The following is a 19,951-nucleotide window of genomic DNA, read 5'->3' on the forward strand; positions in this document are numbered from 1 at the left end:
GCAAGGTCAGTGGCAGGAACAGGAAACGTTCCGTTTCTATATCTTTATTAGTCTGTTTGCTTGTTGTCCTTTGTTCTTAAAGAGGACCAAAATGACATCACTATGCTAGAGTGAAGGCACAGTATGGGCAGCTAGAGGGCTCCACAGTGCATAAAGCACTGGGCTTGGGGTCAGGAAGACTCACCTTCCTGAGATCAAATCTGGTCTCAGACACTTCCAGCTGTGTGACCCTGGACAAGTCACTATTTGTTTAACGACTCAATCGTGCCATCTACTACGTTTCCAATTCTCTACAATGAAAAGGGCTGCTTCACGGGTCGTCTATATGCCTAACAACGGGATGTCCACTCCCCACCCCCTTACAAAAGTATAAAACTGTTCTGATTTTTTAGTATAATTAGACCAATTCACAGCTCAGCCGTCACTTGAGTACCTTTCTTTCCTCAGTCCCTCCAGCAGCAATAATACATTTTGCACATCATTGCCAGAGAAATCTTTCATGTCAATTGACCTCTTCAGTAGCTCTTCACTGCTGAATCAATAAAGTTCAAAACTAAATCCTGTCATTTTTGCTTCCACATCATCTTTCTTCTATGTCCCTTGTCTGTGCTCACACAGCCACTCTCTTATCAAGACACCCATTATTTCTCCCTTGGACTACTCCAAGAAACTTCTCACTGGTCTTCTATGCCAAGTCTCTTCCCACTCTCTTCCAAGTGCCACCCAGGTGACAAAGTAATTTTCCTAAAGTGAACATCAAGCCCTCTCCTTAATTCAGTAATAAACTCCAGTGCCTTCCTATTACCCTTAGAATCAAATATAAACTCTACTCTTTGGCATTTAAATCCCATCGTATCTTTCCAACCTCCCTATACTTTGCTCCCCAGGATCCAGCTACACTGGTCGTCTTGGTGTTCTTCCCACACGATCCTCTATCTCTTGATTCCTTTAAAACTCTCAGTTCAAATCTAACTTTCTGCGGGACACCTTTACTAGCCTCCTCCTCCCCTATCCTCCTTTCTTTCTAAGATTCCATTTACACCATATATGCCTTCTGATTTCCTTAAATCCCATCTTCTGCAAGAAGCCTTCACTCTGAGATTATCTCAAATTTATCTTGCCTCTCTCCAATGTACCTCACTATTTCTATGTTGCTTCCCCCATTTGAATATAAGCTCTTTCTGAATTTGTACCCTTAGTGCTAACATGGGGTCTTATATAAAGCAAAGACGTGATAAATGCTTTATAATAGACTGACACTGTGCAACCCCCCCCATCCCTATGTGTATTGCCTTATCTCACCTACTAAATTGTGAGCTACAAGTCTTAGGTATCTCCTTAGTCTCCGATGTACAAACACATCAATATTTTCAGAGTTAGGACGACAAAATATAAACTTCTCCCATCTTTCCTCAGACACCTATTAATTTTCTGCTATTTTCTATTGGGAAATACCTGTGTTTTCTGTTTAGACCATCAACTATATGAAAATCAATGCTCAGATCTGGAGTTCAAGACCATGTTTCAAGCCACAAATAACAGCTTATGACATAGTGAAATAGGTCATCTGACTTGTCTCAATGACTGACCTGGATTGCCACACTGTTGGTTCAGCTGACTGATCCAAGATCAATTGTTAAGATAATCTACATACAGTAACTGTATGGGTTACATGGTCCTGGTGGCTGGGATTGACAGTGATCTTTGGGCTCTATTACTTGGTTTAAGAAACACATTTAATTTTAGTGATTAAGGCAAACACATATGAAGTTCTAGTATAGATCACTTCAGTTCAATGAGAGAAATCATACAACCTTTCTGTAAAATGAGGAGTGTAGCTAAATGATCTCTAAGCAGGTGTTTTTAAGCTGGGATCTGTGCACTTTTAATTTCCTTAATCTTAGTGCCTTCCCTTTGTGGACTTTTTCCATTTTATCCTATCTATATCTGGTTGGTTCATAGTCATTGGATTGGCATCTCCCCTTTCTTTGTATTCATAGGGCTTTGCACATAGTAATGTTTGTTGAGTTGACTTATTGGACATTGGCTTTCTTATACCCTCAGAATTCTGGACTCTTTAATTCCATGGCCAGTATTCTGACCCCATTTCCTGCTCATTTTCTCTACCAATCGGTTAATGTGGTCCTCTTTCCTGGGGTGCACCAATAATATCTCTTTGGGTTTCTTACCTGTTTCTCAAAATCGGTTGAACTCTTCCATCTGTCGCTATCCTGTGCTGGATGTCGGGGGTGAAAGACCCTGAACTGCAAGGAGGAGAAACTTCAGGCTTCTGGTCTGCATCAGCATTCCTGGCAAAAGGAGAGAAACAAAAGCCTATGTAAATGCGGAGAATAGGACAAAGGAGCAACATGTATTTGTTTTAAGCACATACATTGAAATTTGCTATATGTTGCACAGAAGAAAAAACCATTGCTTTTGGAATTACGATCTTCCTCCTCCTTCCCAAATCACTAACAATTTGAAGAATCAATTGCACTTCTATGCTCCCAAAGAGATCAGAGAAAGAAGAAAAGGACCCACATGTATAAAAATATTTACAGCAGGGGGCAGCTAGGTGGCGCAGTGAGTAGAGCACCGGCCCTGGAGTCAGGACCTGAGTTCAAATCTGGCCTTGGACACTTGACACATTTACTAGCTGTGTGACCTTAGGCAAGTCACTTAACCACAATTGCCCTGGCTCCCCCCTCCAAAAACAAACAAACAAAAAAATATTTACAGCAGCTCTTTTTGTGATAGCAGAGAACTAGAAACAAAGAGGAAGCCCATCCATCGTGGAATGGCTGAAATAATTAGAGTATGTGAATATAATGGAATGCAAATGTGTTGTAAGTAATGAAAGAGATGGTTTCAGAAAAACTTGGGAAGACTTTTATGAACTGATGCAAAGTGAACAGAATCAGAACAATTTATATAATAGCAAAAAGAACTTTCAGATTTGATCAATGAAATGCCAACCACAGGAGAACCAAAGATAGTGTGCTACCCACTTCCTGACAGAGAAGTTACTAACTTAAAATACAGGTTTTTTTTTCATCCTAGGTCAATATCACTGCTTTATTCTTTTGTTTATTGTGGACATAATTTCAATATCATTAGTGAAAATTTTCTTAATTTGTATATATCCTTTGTCTAAATTTTATGTAGCCTTTTTAAAAAAATAATAACTAATTCTCCTATATACAATTTTGGGCACTATTAAATATAACCAAAATCTAAGTTTGAATCTGAAGTTTGCCATTTTTTCTGTCATTTTCATTTTTTCAAACACTGTCAAATATGGCCAATATGGGTGGGGATTTGTTTTAAATGAATGTTAGTTAAGTCATATATAATATATATGTTACAAGGACTTCCACCTCCCTTGGGGATGGGAGGGAGAAGAGCACTAAGGAGAGGGTAGTTTGAAGAAAAAAAAAGGAGAGAAAGAAAAAGTATCACTGAAGCATTTAAAATGCTCAGGGGAGAACAGAGGAAAGACCAGAAGGATCAATGATAAACAGTACAGCTCTGGAGGTTACATAGACAATCCTCTTTTCTGTTCTACTATATATATGGAAATGTCCGGTTTTTTTTTAAGTTCAGAATATTTTCAAAAAATACTTAAAATTTATTCTATGTTCTTAAAAGAAAATAGAGATCAGAGGTTTCACATGCCTCCCTTTTTCTGTTCTACTTTACATGTAGAAAATTTTTGTGTTATCTTCAGAATTAAAAAAAAACATAAATAAAAGATGTCAATAGCTCCCTTTTCTACTCCTTGTTCTTAGAGAAAAGTGTGGAGGTAACAATGTTTTTCCCTCAAAAGAGCAAATCACAGATCCCTAACCCAGAAGACAGAGAAATTAGTTATTCCTTAGAGGGTGGTTCACCTGTGATTTAGCATTTATATAAATAAATGTAAAACCAATTTCACTAACCCAAGCAACCAGACCTGTTACTGAGTAATAACAGACAAATCTGAATTTCTTAAAACCAGACTATGCTTCATTTTTTTTTTCTTTTTTGGTGAGGCAATTGGAATTAAGTGAGTTGCCCAGGGTCACAGAGCTAGTAAGTATCAAGTGTCTGAGGTGGGATTTGAACTCAGGTCCTCCTGACTGCAGGGCCAGTGCTCTATCCACTGCACCTCCTAGCTGTCCCATGTTTTATCTTTACTATTTAATATTGCACTAACCAGCTCTGTTGATCATTGCTTTCCTTTTTTTTTCCTCCCTTATTCTTTTTTCTCTTTCATTCTTTTTTCCTTATTCACTTTTCTCCTTTCTCTTTCCTTCTCTTTTATCTTTCTCCCTCCCTTCCTTTACTCCTTCTACCTCTCCTCACTTCTCTCCTAAAACTTTCCTCCCTGTCACTCGATGCCCTTTCTCTCTCCCCTGCTTCTTGCACCCATTCCTGCTGGTTACACCCAAGGAAAGCTAAAACCCGGAGGCAATGTATGATGGATCTTTGTTCTTTTCAATAGGGCCGAGCCCAGAAATCACTGCCAATTCTTGGGGTGAGCTACTTCAGACTGTTCAGATTCCAATGCTGTAGGACACAAGCCTTCTTAGCATCTATTTAAACCTACCCTTCCACCATTCCAGGGTGACACTTTTCTTCCATGTTTCCAACAGATCAGGCAAAGAATCTTAAGCTCCTCATGGCCAATGGGAACGAATGCATTTCCACCCACTTTATAGGATGGTGCAGAGCCAGCATTCCCAGATGCCCTGGTTGGGCTCCTAATGGACCTGGCCCTGATGGTCACCTCACATCCTCCTCTGACTTGGCCTTAGCCCAGGGAAGCATTTCCTGTTTCTGTCCTCATGGACTTTTCTATGGCTCTGAGTGCTAACAGCAAGTATTGTTACATAAACAGTGCCATGAGGAGGGGACGTGAATGGGGGCCCCTCCTCTTCCATGGATGCTATGGCTGAGAGGAGCTAGAAGATTGTGGGATAGCCCTTCATACTAACTCCTTCTCCATCTCTTTTAAATATTTATAGGCAAAGAGAATGGAAGTGGACACTTTCTTGAATGCAGTATTCCATTTAACATGGAGGGATATGAAGTATTGTAAAGGTACCAGGGATGCCAGAAACACTCTGAGAATGAAGTAATCTCCAAAGTAGATTATTGGGTCAGTCATGTTTCTCTTGAACTTCCTATTCACTCCCTCCCCGCCTAATCGGTATAATATTTGGGGATAAGAGGACTGGTAACCTGGGTACTTACTTCATCATGGTTTCACTGTCTTTTGCCACCTGGCTCTGGCTACCCTGATCCTACTTAGTAGCCAGCACCCAAAGAAGACCCTGAGCCTGGAGCCCGTGTTTCTTGTTCATAATGGCACTAACAAGTCTATTTGGCTTTTTATTCACATGTTCATTTAAGCAAGAACAATCAACCTTTTATGCACAGATGTGATATGAGGGTGGGCACTTGAGGGGATGTACATCAAGCATTTCTTTTTATGAGCACACTTTCTTTCAAAGGGTTTCTGAATACACTTTGAAGAATTTTAGGGAGATCAATGAAACCATTTAAAGAAGAAATGCTCCAATGGATTATTTTCTTCCAGTTTTTATTACCCAATGTTCACCTGGGTAGAATTTCTCTACAGAGATGAACTAAATTCATCCCCAAACCATTTGTAGATGAAATTGGAAGGACAACAAAGAAACATTACATGAAACAGATCTGTTAATGTTTTTATAGTGCTAGTTAATGTCTAGGAAGGGAAAACAGCTAGATTGCCTGGTGGATAGAGCGCTGGACCTGGAGTTAGGAAGACCTGAATTCAAATGCAGCCTCATATACCAGCTTTATGACCCTGGGAAAGTCACCGAATCTTTATCTGCCTCAGTGTCCTAACTTGTAAAATTGGAATAACAATAGTATCTACTTCCCAGGCTTGTTGTGAGGATCAAATGAGATAATATGTGTAAAGCTCTTAATTGCCTCCTCCCTTCCCCTAATTACAAAGATTCAATACGGTCATTACAAATTCATCATGTCATAGAGAGGGGGGAGAGGACAAGGGAGGGATCTTTAGAGGGGAGAATGAGGGAATAGGTAAAAATAGGTAAATAGGGGGGTAAACAGGTAAGAATGGGGTATAGAAGGGTGTTTAGATTAATGGGAATGGGAGGCTAGGGGAGGGATCCTTGAAGGGGGGTAGGCAAGTAATAGGAGGGCAATGTAACGGGCGGAAGTAAAGTAGAGGAGGAAGGAGAGATAGGAAACAAGAGATATGCACAAACATAAAAACAAAGAACAGGAGTAGAGTATGTTTGGGAAAGTATATGTCTATATACGCATGTATATATGTATAAGTGTATGTATGTATCTGCATGTGTATGCATATATCGAGAAACATACCTAAACTATATTGTACCTTCTGGGGTCTGGGGGGAGGGAAAAAAGAACAAAGTTAGAAAGTGCACAGCAGAGAACAAAAGAAAACACAAGAAAGTGAAGAAAAGATGGATAGTTCTCAACACAAGGGTGTATTATTTATCATACAGGCTTTCCTGAAATGAAAATTTGTTGTTACATATTTGGAATCCTCTCGTGTTCTGCTATGCACATGACATGCTTTTTTTTCTTTCTTACTTTGTATTTAAGTTTCAGATATGTTTTTGTTTCTTTTTTCTATTCTGTATTTGTGTTCTGGTAAAGAAAAAAAAATCATCATGCCAGACTAAACAGGCTTCATTTTTTGGCCAGGTAGATCAAGAAAATTATTATTGTTGTTATTGTCATCATCATCGTTTGCAGAGTGCTTTCCAAATATTAATTCATTTTATCCTAATAACTTTGGGAAGTAGGTTCTATTATTATCTCCATTTTGTAGATGAGGAAAATGAGGCAGACATAGATTTACAACACACAGCTAAATGAGGCTCTATTTGAATACAGGTATTCTTGATTTAATTTACTTAGATTTTATCTAAGCATTTGACGAAGTCTCTCAAACTATTCTTCCAGGAAAGATGAGAGGGTGGTGGATGAGACAGATGACAGTACAGTTAGGTGGAGTCAGAATTGGTAGAATGGCCAGCTCCATTACTCAGCCATTAGTCACTGTGAGCTTGGAAAGAGGACTCTTACAGACCACCCCCAAGCTTCTCTGAGGCTTTATAATTTCTTATCAATGACTAGGATAAAGGAGAGTATAGATGGTGATCTAAAAGCTTATAGTTGAAGGCAGGTCCCCTAAGAATCTTCCTTGCAAAGATTTTTTTTTAATATATTTTAATTTTTTCCCCAAATACATGTTAAAACAAATTTTAAACATTAAAAAAGTTTTGAGTTCCAAATTCTATCCCCACCCTTTTTAAAGGGCACCAGAAGAAGCAAGAATCAATAAAACCACCATAAACGTCCTCTATCTAGTCTAAGACTGTACAATAATAAAAGTAGTAAAAGCTAATAATTATGGAGCACTTTTTAATGTTTGCAAAGTGCTTTACATATTTGAGCCTTCCAACAATCCTGTGAAGCAGATGCTAAATTAGCCTTTCCCAGGGGCTCATAGCTATTAAATTTGAGTCAGAATTCAAACTCAGGTCCTCCTGATTTCAACTCTAGGACTCTTTCAACACTGCTTCCCCACCCTTGCTAAGACAAGTCCAGGTGTTCTGGTCAGGATCACGTGAAGGGGGCCAAACACACACCTCAAATCACACACTCACATGCCACATCACCCAACCTCCCTGGCTACACACAAGAATTCTTCCAACAAAGCAAAGCTGTTTCAAAGACTCTCGGGGTCATTTCATTTTTAGGTTATCTCAAACCAGGGAACACTTTCAAAAGCTCCCGGATTGTACTTTGACTAAAACAAGCAAACCAAAAAATGCAATTGAAAAATGAGAATAGCTGTTTAGTGCCTGCTTTTTCACTATCAAATCTTTATTAAAACATGTCTTTTGTATATCTCTTTTATGAAAACAGGAGAAGGGAATAGGTGAACTCACAATTTTTTTTTGAGACAAAAATATAAATAACAAAAGTAATACCACATAGTTGTTTGTATCTTTCCCCTTTCTTAAATGTTTAAGGAATGAGGAAGCCAGATTATCCAACTGGATCTATTAACCTCTCTACTGAATTAGTAACCACATTCATTCATGATCTTTTGTTTTTCCTTTAAGTTTTCATGGAACTCCTGAAAACTAACCTTGTTTATTTTGCCTGTTAGCTGCAGCTAAAGTCGTTTTAAGTTAAAGAATTTTAATAGTTAATTTAAAAAATTACCAGATGCATCGGTCTTAGTATCATCTCCACTTCTAAACAGATTGAGGGAAAGAAAAGAGAAAGACCTAAAGTGCTGTATTATTATGCATAATTTAATCCCCCAGCCTGTATTAAAAAGGCCAGCCCAGATTCCTTAAATGCCTGACTGACTTCTCTACATCTAAAATGCTTTCTACTTTGTCCACTACAGATAAATAAGACATGAATTGTTTTGCTTGACTACACTTATTTAAAAGGGGAGAGTGTGTGTGTGAGGGAAGTTAGTCAGTCTATATACATCAGGCACCTACTATGTGCCAGGCACTTTGCTAAGCATAGTGGGGATACGAAAAGACACTCCCTACCTTCAAGGAGCTGACAATCGAAATGCGGGAGACAACTTGCAACAAATGTGCACAAACAAGCTACATACAGGATAAATTGGAAATAATTCAATAATTAACAGAAGGAAGGCATTAGAATCAAGAGGGGTTGGGAAAGGCTTCTTGTAAAAGATGAGGTTTTAGTTGAGACTTTAAGATAAGGTCTGTGTCGATGGATCCAAGACTATGTGGTGGGGAATAAAGGACAGGTAGAAGGGGGCTAGACTATGAGGGCATCTCAATGCAAGATTTTTTTATTTGGAGGCAACAGGGAGTCACTGTAGTTTATTGAGTAGGGGGGGTGACATGGGCACCTGCACTTTAGGAAAATCCTTTTGGTGGCTGAAAATGGAGGATGCATTGGAGTAGGGCAGACAGACCCATCAGCAGCTACTGTAATAGTCCAGGTGTCAGGTGATGAGGGACTGCACCAGGAGGGGGTGGCAATGTCTGAGGAGAAAGGGGGCATATTTAAAAGATGTTGCAGAGGTGAAATAGACAGGTCTTAGAAAAATACTGGATATGGGGGGTGATGGATGGCGAGGAATCCAGGATGACTCCTGGATTGTGAGATTGGGAGTAGTGACACAGATAAAAAAAAAAAGAAAAGACTATCAGTAAAACACTCTAAAAAATAAACAGAAGCAATAAAAGGCTCCAAATTGGACACAAACATGGCAATTGTATTGCTGTTTTAAATTTTAATATACAATGAAAAAAAGCCCAATAGTAGAGTTGGACGTGATCTTGGAAATCACTGAATTCAACCCCTTTTTACAAATGAAGAAACTGAAGCCCAGGGAAGTTAAGTGACTTGACTAAGGTCACACAGTAAATGGCAATTAGGATGTGAACCCCCTACCTCAGACTTCACATTTAATGTCGTTTCCTCCATGCCACTGGACCTCTCAATTGATATGAAATCTTTTTTTTTGTTCTTTGTATAACAAAATTTTCATGTTTATTGATAATAGGCAGCTAGCTGGCATATTGAATAGAGTGCTAGATTTGGAGTCAGGAAGACTGGAGTTCAAATCGAACCTCAGACACGTATTACCTGTGTGACCCTGGACAAGTCACTTCACCCTGTTTGCCTCATTTCTTCATCTGTAAAATGAGCTAGAGAAAGAAATAACAAACCACTCCAGTATCTTTGCCAAGAAATCTCCAAATGGGGTCACCAAGAGTCAGACATGACTGAAAAATGACTTAGAACAAAAATGTTCTTAATAAAGATAAATTTTTTAAAAATACATATATGCATTTATATAAATACAATATACATGTATACATGTGTAAATATGCATATATGTATAAAAATATAAATAAATACATATGTGTACCTGTAAATCTCTCTCTGTATATATATCTGTAAATATAAACACACTTGTAAGTATATTACACATTAAACACATTAAAATAAACACATTAAAATGGTTTGAGCCCAAAATACTTCTTTATGGTCTTAGAGTAGCTTATGGTTTAATTTAGCCTATAAAACCAAGTAGGATTTTTCCTGCCTGTTACCAATTATGTTAGTCCAATAAGGAATTTTAAAAACCTGGAGTGAGGATTATAAAGGGGGTTGATTGATTGTCTGTGTGGGAATAAAGCCCTCAACTCAGGGCTCAAGAGGAAGGGATAGTTAGTTGGGGCAGGGGTGATTGACTGGGCTCTTTCCCCTAGGAAAGAAGATTGAGCTTGGTGGGGGGAAGGTGGGAGGCTGATGAAAGGGTTTACAAAAGACCTTGGGAAAGAGAACAGGAATTTGCAGTGGGAGGCTGTCAGATTCCTCTCCAGAGCCCAGCCTGGGCAGTGACTTCACCCAGGAAGACAGATGGCTGGCACAGCATGTAGGAGCTGCTCATGTGCAAGCCAGAGGACCAGGAGGCTGGGTTTTGTTCCTTGGTTGAATGGTGCTCAGTCACTAAGTGTGGGTCCTACAGTAGAAATTATAGGTGATGTCTGAAGAGACAGACAGATGTGACTCGATAGAAATAAGGACAATCTGATGTGCCTACAAATAAGTCTTCCTCCTCCCCTGCCCCCCCCCCCCGCCAAAACAGACCAACTTTCATATATTTATGGATTCTCCCTCTGAACCTATCCTTCTAATCTTCAAACTCCAGATCTTAGAACATGACCCTCAAAACACCCTGTCATGATAATTAGCTCATTTTGAGCATAGGAACCTAATGTACATTTAGGGGTCCATGTGGTTCCCTCTTCTATATTTCAGGTAGTTTCTACTGAATAAAAAGTTATGAATACCATTGCTTTGCACTTGGAAAATTTCTAACCTTAATAGACAAAGGTTTAGTTCTTCCTCTTAATTTCCATTTATTTATCTCTTGTTAACTCCTGACCACTTTATGCTTGTGGGGAAATTCCAGTTACCAAAAAGGTTTGGGTAAAGAACAGCAGAATACACTTAATGTCTGGGGATAGACAGTCATGGGGAGGGGAAGTCCAGGAAAGAGCAGACCTATTCTTGAACTGTCCGAAATTCTGGAGGAGGGACATATGATTGGAACGATAGAACTCTGGGCTTGGAGACAGGAAGATGCAAGTTCAAATCTGGCTTTAGACATTTACTTGTGACCCTGCGCAAGTCACTTTACCTGCTTGCCTCAGTTTCCTCAACTGTAAAATGAAGATAATAATAACAGCACCAACCTCGAGGGTTGTTGTGAGGCTCAAATGAGATAATATCTGTAAAATGCTTAGCACAGTACCTGGCACCCAGTAGATGCCATATCCTTAGTCCCTTTCTTTCCCTAGTGCCAGTTTTTGCTCCGGGGTGCCTATAGAACCAATGGAATGTTCTTCTTTCCCTTCTCTGCTATGGCTCAGTCCTTCCTCCTCTTTCTCCTTTTCTCCTTTTTCTGCCATTTGTCCCCGGGCTGCCAATTCTTTTCTGCTCAGTTCCAGATGTCCCCATTCTTTTCTCTCGGCAACCAGAGCTTGGAAATCTCTCCAGGGTTCTGAATTAGCTCCTCCCTCCTTCTTTATATAAGCTCCTTAGGGCATAACCAGGGCCCTCACCCAGTCTGAACAGACTTCCTGTAGCACTTGGTTGAAATGTCTTTGATTGACGTAGTGAAAAACTGAGATATATTCTCACCTGATAAATATACTGGGACTGAGTGTCATTACACTAACTTAGATGGGAGGTAGGGGTGGGATGGGGTGGGGTGATTATATTGGCCTATTCAATAATTTTTACCCTTATACCCTGCTATCAAATTTGCATGTAAACTGAAGGAAAAACGACAAATTACCAATCTATAGAAATTTTAGCCAATACATTAAAATAATAACAGTAATAAAGCTAGAAAGGTCCTTTGAGGTTAGGACAAACCCTTAATTTTAAAAAGAAGTCCAATAGCAATCCTTCTGTCCACTAAGATAAGTCTGAGATACACTTACTCCTTGGTAATGGGCTAAGAAAACACATAGCCCTAACACCAGAACATCTGGGCCATATGATCATTCCCCTTCCTTCCTCCTTCACTCACCAAGGCTGCCCAGACATTATGGACAGGAAAAGCCATGGATAGAGATGCCTTTTCTCCCATAAGTCTGCGAGCCCTGGAGAGCAGAGACTGTCTTTGTCTTTCTTTATATCCCCAGCACATAGCCAGGCACAGAGTTAGTCATTTAATAAATGACTATTGATTGGCCGACTTCTCTTTCTGACACAGGTCACACTATCTGGGTGGAAACAGCTAGGAGCGAGAGCCCTATTTCCTCCAGCTTCCCACATTATACCTCACTGTCCTTCCATTTTTTAGACTGAACACTACCTCCCCTCCCCACAACTCCTATCCCAGCAGGAGGGAACCCAGCATCCCCATTAACCTGGACCCTCAGGCTCACTCCCAGCTTTGCAATGGTAATGGGCTAGGCTCCTCCAGGCCTACCTTTTCCCCAAATTTCCAATCCCCTTCATCATTTTAGCTACACTTACATACATTTCTTTTATGTAAACAAATATTTCTTGTATCTTGATTTTGCTTCACCCCTAGAAACCTAAGGTCAATCATGAAGGCCTGTATAAAATCCTTTATTTGTGCAGAGAAAAGGGGAATGGAAGAAGCCAGAGGATAGCTGGAAATGTACAATATTTAAATTAGGTCACAGAGCTAAATCATGTCTCCAAATGTTCGGCATTTTCCTAGCTGAGGGTTTTGCACAACTGTAATTTTATTAATATATTTTCATTTTATAGAAACTCCATAAAAGAGCAGAGAAAGGGCCATGTGGACCAGAGGGTCATTTATATTGCCACAAGGCTAAAAGTGAGCTAACTGTTATGAGATCCTGTGACTAATTCTCCAGAGGAAGGGCAAGGAGGAGAGAGAAGAGAATAAGAATAAACACTTAATTAGCGCTTATTATAGACCAGGCGCTGACTGTGCTAAGCACTTTACAAATATTATCTAATTTGATGCTTGCAAAGACCCTGCACAGTAAATGCTCTTATCATCCCCATTTTAGAGTTGATGAAACTGAGACAGAGGGTTGCAACCAAAGAAAAGATGATACCTTAGACCCACCCACCCCTTACCCCACCCCTTACCCCACCCCAGAAGGAGATACGCTCAAGTCTGGAAAACATTTGGTTCTGTCTCTTTCCAGAGGGCAGGAGGGAGCAGAAAGGACCAAGTATCATCTGGCCAACTCTATACTCTGATGGCAGCCACATGGGTCTTCCCTGCCCCCACCCCCCCATACACAAGATTTCCCCCAGAGCAAAGAAAAAAAAAAGAATTTAAGTCCTTGAGAAGGAGATTTTTTTGGAAGTATTTTTAAGGATGACAATGATGATGATAACAACTAGCATGCATATAGTTTTTTTTTACAGGTACATTTGTTGTTCAGATTTTGCAGCCCACAGGTGGCACAGTTCATAGAGCACTGGGCTTGGAATCAAAAACACCCATTTTCCTGAGTTCAAATCTGGCCTCAGATACTTACTAGCTGTGTGACCCTGGGCAAATCATTTAACCCTGTTTGCCTCAGTTTCCTCATCCGTAAAATTAGCTGTAGAAGGAAATGGCAAACCACTCTAGTATCCTTGACAAGAAAACCCCAAATGGGGTCACAAAGAATCAGACATGACTGAAAAACAACTTAACAACAAATCTAACTACTACCAAACCAAACCAAACCAAACCAAAAACTAGCAGGTGAGGAACAGTTAAGTAAGGAGTCTTAGGTTTCACTTTGGATTCTCTATCAGCTGCTTGAGGGTGCTCCCCTGATCACATTTTTAGGGCAATCAAATCACCTCAAGCAAAGAAAGGGGACCTCATAGCTAACAACACTGAAATCTGCTGGAAAGAGCACTAAACTAGGAGTTAGGAGTGCTGGGTTCTAATTTCACCTATGTGAAATGTGGCTTTGACTAAATCACTTCATACCCTCTGGGCAACATTTTACTCTCACATAAAAAAAGAGTTGGACTAGATTTCTCTCTAACGTTCTTTCCAGTTCTAAAATTCAATGATTACATATATGACCTCAAACAAAACACAGCCTATATCTTTTTTAACTGTTACAACTTAACGTGATGACAATAATGATGGTGATGATCATAATGAGCTCACGGCATTTAGCTCTCAATATATTTTTAGCCTATTTGATCTGGCCTGGGATAGCTATAACCAGAGTCAAGTAACCTCCAACTCCTTTCAAACCTGCCAAATTAATATCATGCCACTATCAGCTCAAGGACACCTGGGTAAGCAACCCAACCAATGTCTTCACTCTCACCTAAGGAGAGCTAGATGACTTTGCTAGTAAGCTAGTCTTTAAATTTACTTTGTATACATTCTGTTTTTTTTTTTAACTTACATACATATTATATCTGCTGGATAGAGTACAAATTTCTTGAGGACAGGGACAATTCGTTTTTTTAACCTCCAGCACCTATAAGTGACACAGTGGATAGAGATCCAGCCCTGGAGTCAGGAGAACAGAGTTCAAATCCCAACTCAGACACTCACTAGCTGTGTGACCCTGGGCAAGTCACTTAAGCCTATTTGCCTCAATTTCCTCATCTGTAAAGTGATCTGGAAAAGGAAACAGCAAACCACTCCAATACTTTTGCCAAGAAAACCCTGAATGGGGTCACAGAAAGTCTGACATAACTGAAACAAGTCAACACCACCACCACCTACATAGTAAGTATTTCATAAATGGTTGAATTGAACATTCTCCATCTAATGAATACTTGGCATTCTAGTGGGAGAAAAAAAGTGACTAAGTAAGATGAACCACAACCCAAATTCCTGAGCTATCCTAGCTCCCACATTCACAAGATATGTGGTTTTCTGACCCTCAGAAAACATGACAGGATTCTCAGGGCACCAACATTCACCAGGTACATGATTTTCTGATCCTTGATCCTCTCTTCTGTATGATAAGGATGGAAATATTTATGTAACTGGTGGGTTTCACTGTGGATTAGGGGCAGAATTGGTTTAGCTGGTCCAAGAGCCTACCTGTGGGACTGGGGCAGAGCTGAATTATCCTCAAGCCTTTTCTTCCTGGGCGGGAGGTTTAAGGTGTGACCTTTTTTATAGTCTCTAGTTCTCCCAACCCCTTTCTCTAAAGGAGATTTACTCAGACACACCCAGTCATATCAATTAGGTCACTTTTAAATTAGAGACAATATCATGCCCTCAGGCACAAATAGGGATTCATGTTTTTTTTTTTTAACTAATATCAGACAGAAAGTTATTAATGCAACCATAAGAGCTCGGAGTCCCCAGTTAGGAAAATTCTCAACATTCAGACACAGGTTTCCCTCTCGACTCTAATTAAAATTTTTGTCTATCTCTAGCTAACCCCTGGCTTCTTTCTTTTGGAAGCAAAAATCAGGATCGAGGAAATATTTAGGTAAAAGAAGCAAGCAATGTATACTACAGGGGCTATTAGCTAAAAGGCAAAGGGAGGGAAGTTGGGGAAAGAGCAGACCTTTTTCCAGGACATCCCTCATGGCCAGGACCTTCAGGCTGAGTCTTCAGCTCCAAGAGGTCTGCAGGGGCCAGCAGGCAGTCCTCCATCTCTCTCCCCTTTCCTCTAGGAGGTAGGCTTTCCTTTCACTTTCTCCCTTCCAGCTTGGTGGTGTTACCAATTCTTTCTAGCCAAGTTCATTAAGTCTTGAAAGCAACTAGTGAAATTGTCTCCTCCTGGCTGCTGCAGATCAAAGTCCCAACTCCTTCCTCTTAATCTAAATCTCAGAGGCTATACAGTCCTCTCTAAGCACTCCCGAGCATGACTCAAGTCTGCCTTCGGGCCTTAAAGATCACAATAGTCACAAATCCCTCTTTGGGGCTGAAAGGGAATGAATTGCTGGTGCCTGAGAACTACAGATTTCAGGCTGACTCTCAGTTCCTTATCCCCTATGACAATTACACTAGCAATCCACCAACAAGGATTGATCAGGCTCCTACTATGTGGTAAACTCAACGTTGTGAGGGAAATACTGTGTAACCCCTAAAGCACTATAGAAATGTGAGTGATTACTAGCAATACTTCAGCACTGCCATATTGTTCTTGGTCTCCAGAAATGCATTTTGTACAGGATTGGTGCATGGAAAGAAAAGCTGGAAACGGAAGGGCACCTAGTATATGTCAGAAGCCAAGCGAGGAAAACTGACTTTAACACTCATATTCTCTCCTCTCTATTTAAAAAAAAATCCCCACAAATCAGAGAAAAAAGAAATTTAAATATAAATATGGAAAATAGGTACTTATCCATGACGGAAAACACAAAACGGAGCGAAATTAATAAGTATTTCTACAGCACCTACTATGTGCCAGGCACTTTGATGAGCACTTTACAAATATTATCTCATAACAACCCAGGGAGGGAGATGCTACTATTATTCCCATCTTAGAGTTTAGGCACAGACAAGTGAAGTGACTTGCCTAGGGTCACACAACTAATAGGTGTCTTAGCCCAAATTTGAATTCAGGTCTTCCTCACTCCAGGTTGAGGATTCTACCCATCATGCCAACAACTGCCTCTAAAACAACAGACATTTAAGTTGGGAATCAATAAATATTTTCCTAGCTTCTGCCAATATGAAGAATGTTGGCGAAGGTGTTGTTGTAGGTTTCGATACAAGGATGGACAAGACAGTCCCTGCCTTCCAGAAACACACCATCTTCTTAGGGAGATACAACATACACCCATGAAAAAATATGCACATAGTATTAAGAAATGTGGTTCATGTGAGAAAGGCAGATAATACAGTGCTCAAGCAGACTGATAATTATTTCCTTATGCCATTTTTCAAGCTAAAGAAAAGCCTTCTGAAAACCTTCATAATAAATGGTGCCCACTAGTAGGAACAGGAAGAGAAAAAACATTTATATATTGCTTCATATAGGCCAAGAACTGTGCAAAACTTTTTTTTTAACAAATATCTCATTTGGTCCTCACAATAACCCTAGGGTTGGGGAGAGAAGGAGACAATTCAGAACTCAATTTTTAAAAAAAATGTTGAATATATATAAAAAATTTCAAGTACTATATACAATCTGCCCTAAAACTCCTAAACTAAAAGAAAGACCCAAATTACTGACATATAAAGCTTCTGTGGTGCTACTGACAGAGGGAAACAGAAGGCAAAGTGTGGATTCAGCAAACAAATTCTAGAAACTCCTAACAGTACTAGTATTGATGATGAGATATTTGATATAGTGGAGGATGGAAAGGTGAAGCAGGAATCAATAACCTATTCCTACTCCACTGGCTCAATTGTATGAAAAGGGTGAACTTCTTCTGTTGAAGGATTGGATATTATTAAGGACATAAAAGAAATGGTGAAAATAGAGGAAAACAAATACAAGAAAGATTTAATGACAGTGGAATCATTCATGAGTCAATGGCGGGATGAGGACCAGAAAAAGAAAAATGTTTCTTGGTCTGTTAATTTCCTATGGATGTACTTCATGAGATCAGTTAGTCAATAGATATTCATTAAGCTCCTACTATGTGTAGGGACTGTGCTAAGCACTGAGGTTATAAATTGGCAAAAGACAGGCTCTGCCCGCAAGGAGCTTATAGTCTATTGGGGGAGAAAACATGAAAACAACCATGTAAAAACATGCTATAGACAGATAAATAGGAAATCATCAACAGAGGGAAGGCACTAGACTTAAGAGGGGTCAGGGAAACCTTCTTAGAGGCAGAGATGCTAGCTGAGACAAGAAGGAAGCTGGGAGGCTGAGATGAGCACTCCAGGCATAGGGAATAGCCAGAGAGAATGCCCAGAAACCAGAGACTGAATATTTTGTTCATGGAATAGCAGAGATATTAAATGTCTATATTAATTTTTTCCACCTCAAAATGAGATGCTTTTAACATCTCCAAATTCAATTAAAAATTAATGTTAAAAAAGGCAGGGTAGGTGGGGTTTGAATCTTGAACAAAGGATTCTGGTAGGTATTGGCTGGGTATGGGTACTGGCTTATCCAAAGAGTTACCCAACTATGGAGTACGATCACTGTCCATTGATCTTTCCTTTTAAGAAAGGAGTCCCAATAATCAAAGAAGATGAGAACCCCTCTTAATTCCCAACTTTTTCTTTCCCTATTTTAACTACTTCCTCTTTATCTTGTATATAGCTTGCTTTGTATATATGTTGTCTCCCCATTAGATAGTAAGCTCCTTGAGGGCAGGGGTTGTCTTTTGCCTTTTTTTTTTGTATTCCCCCCTGCTTAGCACAGTGCCTGGCACATAGTAGGCACTTAATATTGATTGATTAAATTATGTGAGGAGTTCTTATTCTAATGTTCCCTCTCCCACTGACAGCCTGGAAATATAGAAGAGATTGTGCCCTTAGGGAATATGGATTATTTTTTTTTGCTAATCTGTTTCTGGTACTAGATAGCAAGTAGCATCAGAAGGAAAAGAAATAAGCATTTATTAAGTACCTACTCTAAGTGCATTTCAAAAATATGATCTCATTTGATCTTCACATCTCTGGGTGGTAGGTGCTATGATTATTCCCATTTTACAGATGGGGAAACCGAGGTAGATCAACATGAAGTAACTTGTCCAAGATCAGACAACTTCTAAGTGTCTGAGGCTGGATTTGAACTCAGGCCTCCCTGACTCCAGACTCAGCACTCTCAATACCTCCACTGGCTGCTCAAAAGAGTAGCAGCTTATGAGAAATGATGAGTAGGAGGACTTCAGAAAAACCTAGAAAGATGTATATGAACTGATGCTGAGTGAGGGGAGCAGAACCAGGAGAACATTCTTCACAGTAACAGCCACATTGTATGATGACTGATTTTGATAGACTTGGCTCTTCTCAGCAATGCAAGGTGCTAAGACAACTCTAAAAGGCTCATGATGGAAAATGCCATCCACATTCAGAAAAAGAATTACAGAATCTAAAAGCAGATCGAAGCATACTATTTGCTCTCTCTTTTTTGTTTTGTTTTGTTTCTTCTTTCTCATGGTTCATTCCATTGATTATAATTCTTCTTTGCAACATGACTAACGTGAAAATATGTTTAATGTGAATGTATATGTAGAGCCTATATCAGATTGCATGCTGTCTTGGGGAGGTGGGAGGGGAAGGAGGGGGAGAAAATTTGGAACTCAAAAGCTTGTAGAACCGAATGTTGTAAACTAAAAATAAATAAATAAAAATTTTAAAAAAGAGTAGCAGCTTTATGGGGAAGCCACCAGCAGCTGTAGCAGGAATTTAATGGAATAGCAAATGAAATCCACTGGGTGACAGGAAAACTATCCAATGGAATTCTTATCAGCTCCCATGGAGGTAATAACCATTTCTATGCTGATGACTCTCATATCTACCTTTCCTTTCCCAACATCACATCTCCAATTGCCTTTCAGGTATCTCAAAATGTGTCCAGTGGACATCTTAATCTCAATATGTCAAAATGGAATTCATTCTTATTCCCCTTGAACTCTCCTCCACCCTATCTATCTTCCCTATTACTCTGGAGAGCAATACCATCCTCACTATCTAGGAGTCATCCTGCACTCCTCACTAGCTCTTACCTGCCACGCCCTTCCTCATCTATCAATTTCACCAGTGCAATATCTCTTTCCTCTGAAATTGCTACCACTCTAGTGTGGACCCTTATCACCTCATTCCTGGATAACTGTAATAGCCAGTGGGTCTGCCTACCTCCAGCTTCTCCCCATTCTAGTCCATACTTCATTCAGCCACTAAAGTGATTTTCCTAAAACGCAGGTCCAAATGCATCACTATCCCACCCCCACACAATCAATAAACAGTGGCTTCCTATTGCTTCCAGGAGCAAACACG

The 19,951-nt window shown here is 39.8% G+C and overlaps 1 protein-coding gene across 2 annotated transcripts in view; it reads right to left on the minus strand.

Annotated features, from left to right (window-relative positions):
* Positions 1 to 19,951, minus strand: part of SHROOM3 (shroom family member 3) — a 123,425-nt gene that overhangs the window by 63,407 nt on the left and 40,067 nt on the right. For both annotated transcript variants that reach the window (XM_036763019.1, XM_036763020.1), the window contains exon 2: positions 2,190 to 2,309. In XM_036763019.1, coding sequence (XP_036618914.1) covers positions 2,190 to 2,309 — 120 coding nt within the window. The remainder of the gene's footprint in view (positions 1 to 2,189; positions 2,310 to 19,951) is intronic.

This window comes from Trichosurus vulpecula, chromosome 6 (genome assembly GCF_011100635.1).
Source record: "Trichosurus vulpecula isolate mTriVul1 chromosome 6, mTriVul1.pri, whole genome shotgun sequence".
In the NCBI taxonomy this organism is placed as follows: domain Eukaryota; kingdom Metazoa; phylum Chordata; class Mammalia; order Diprotodontia; family Phalangeridae; genus Trichosurus; species Trichosurus vulpecula.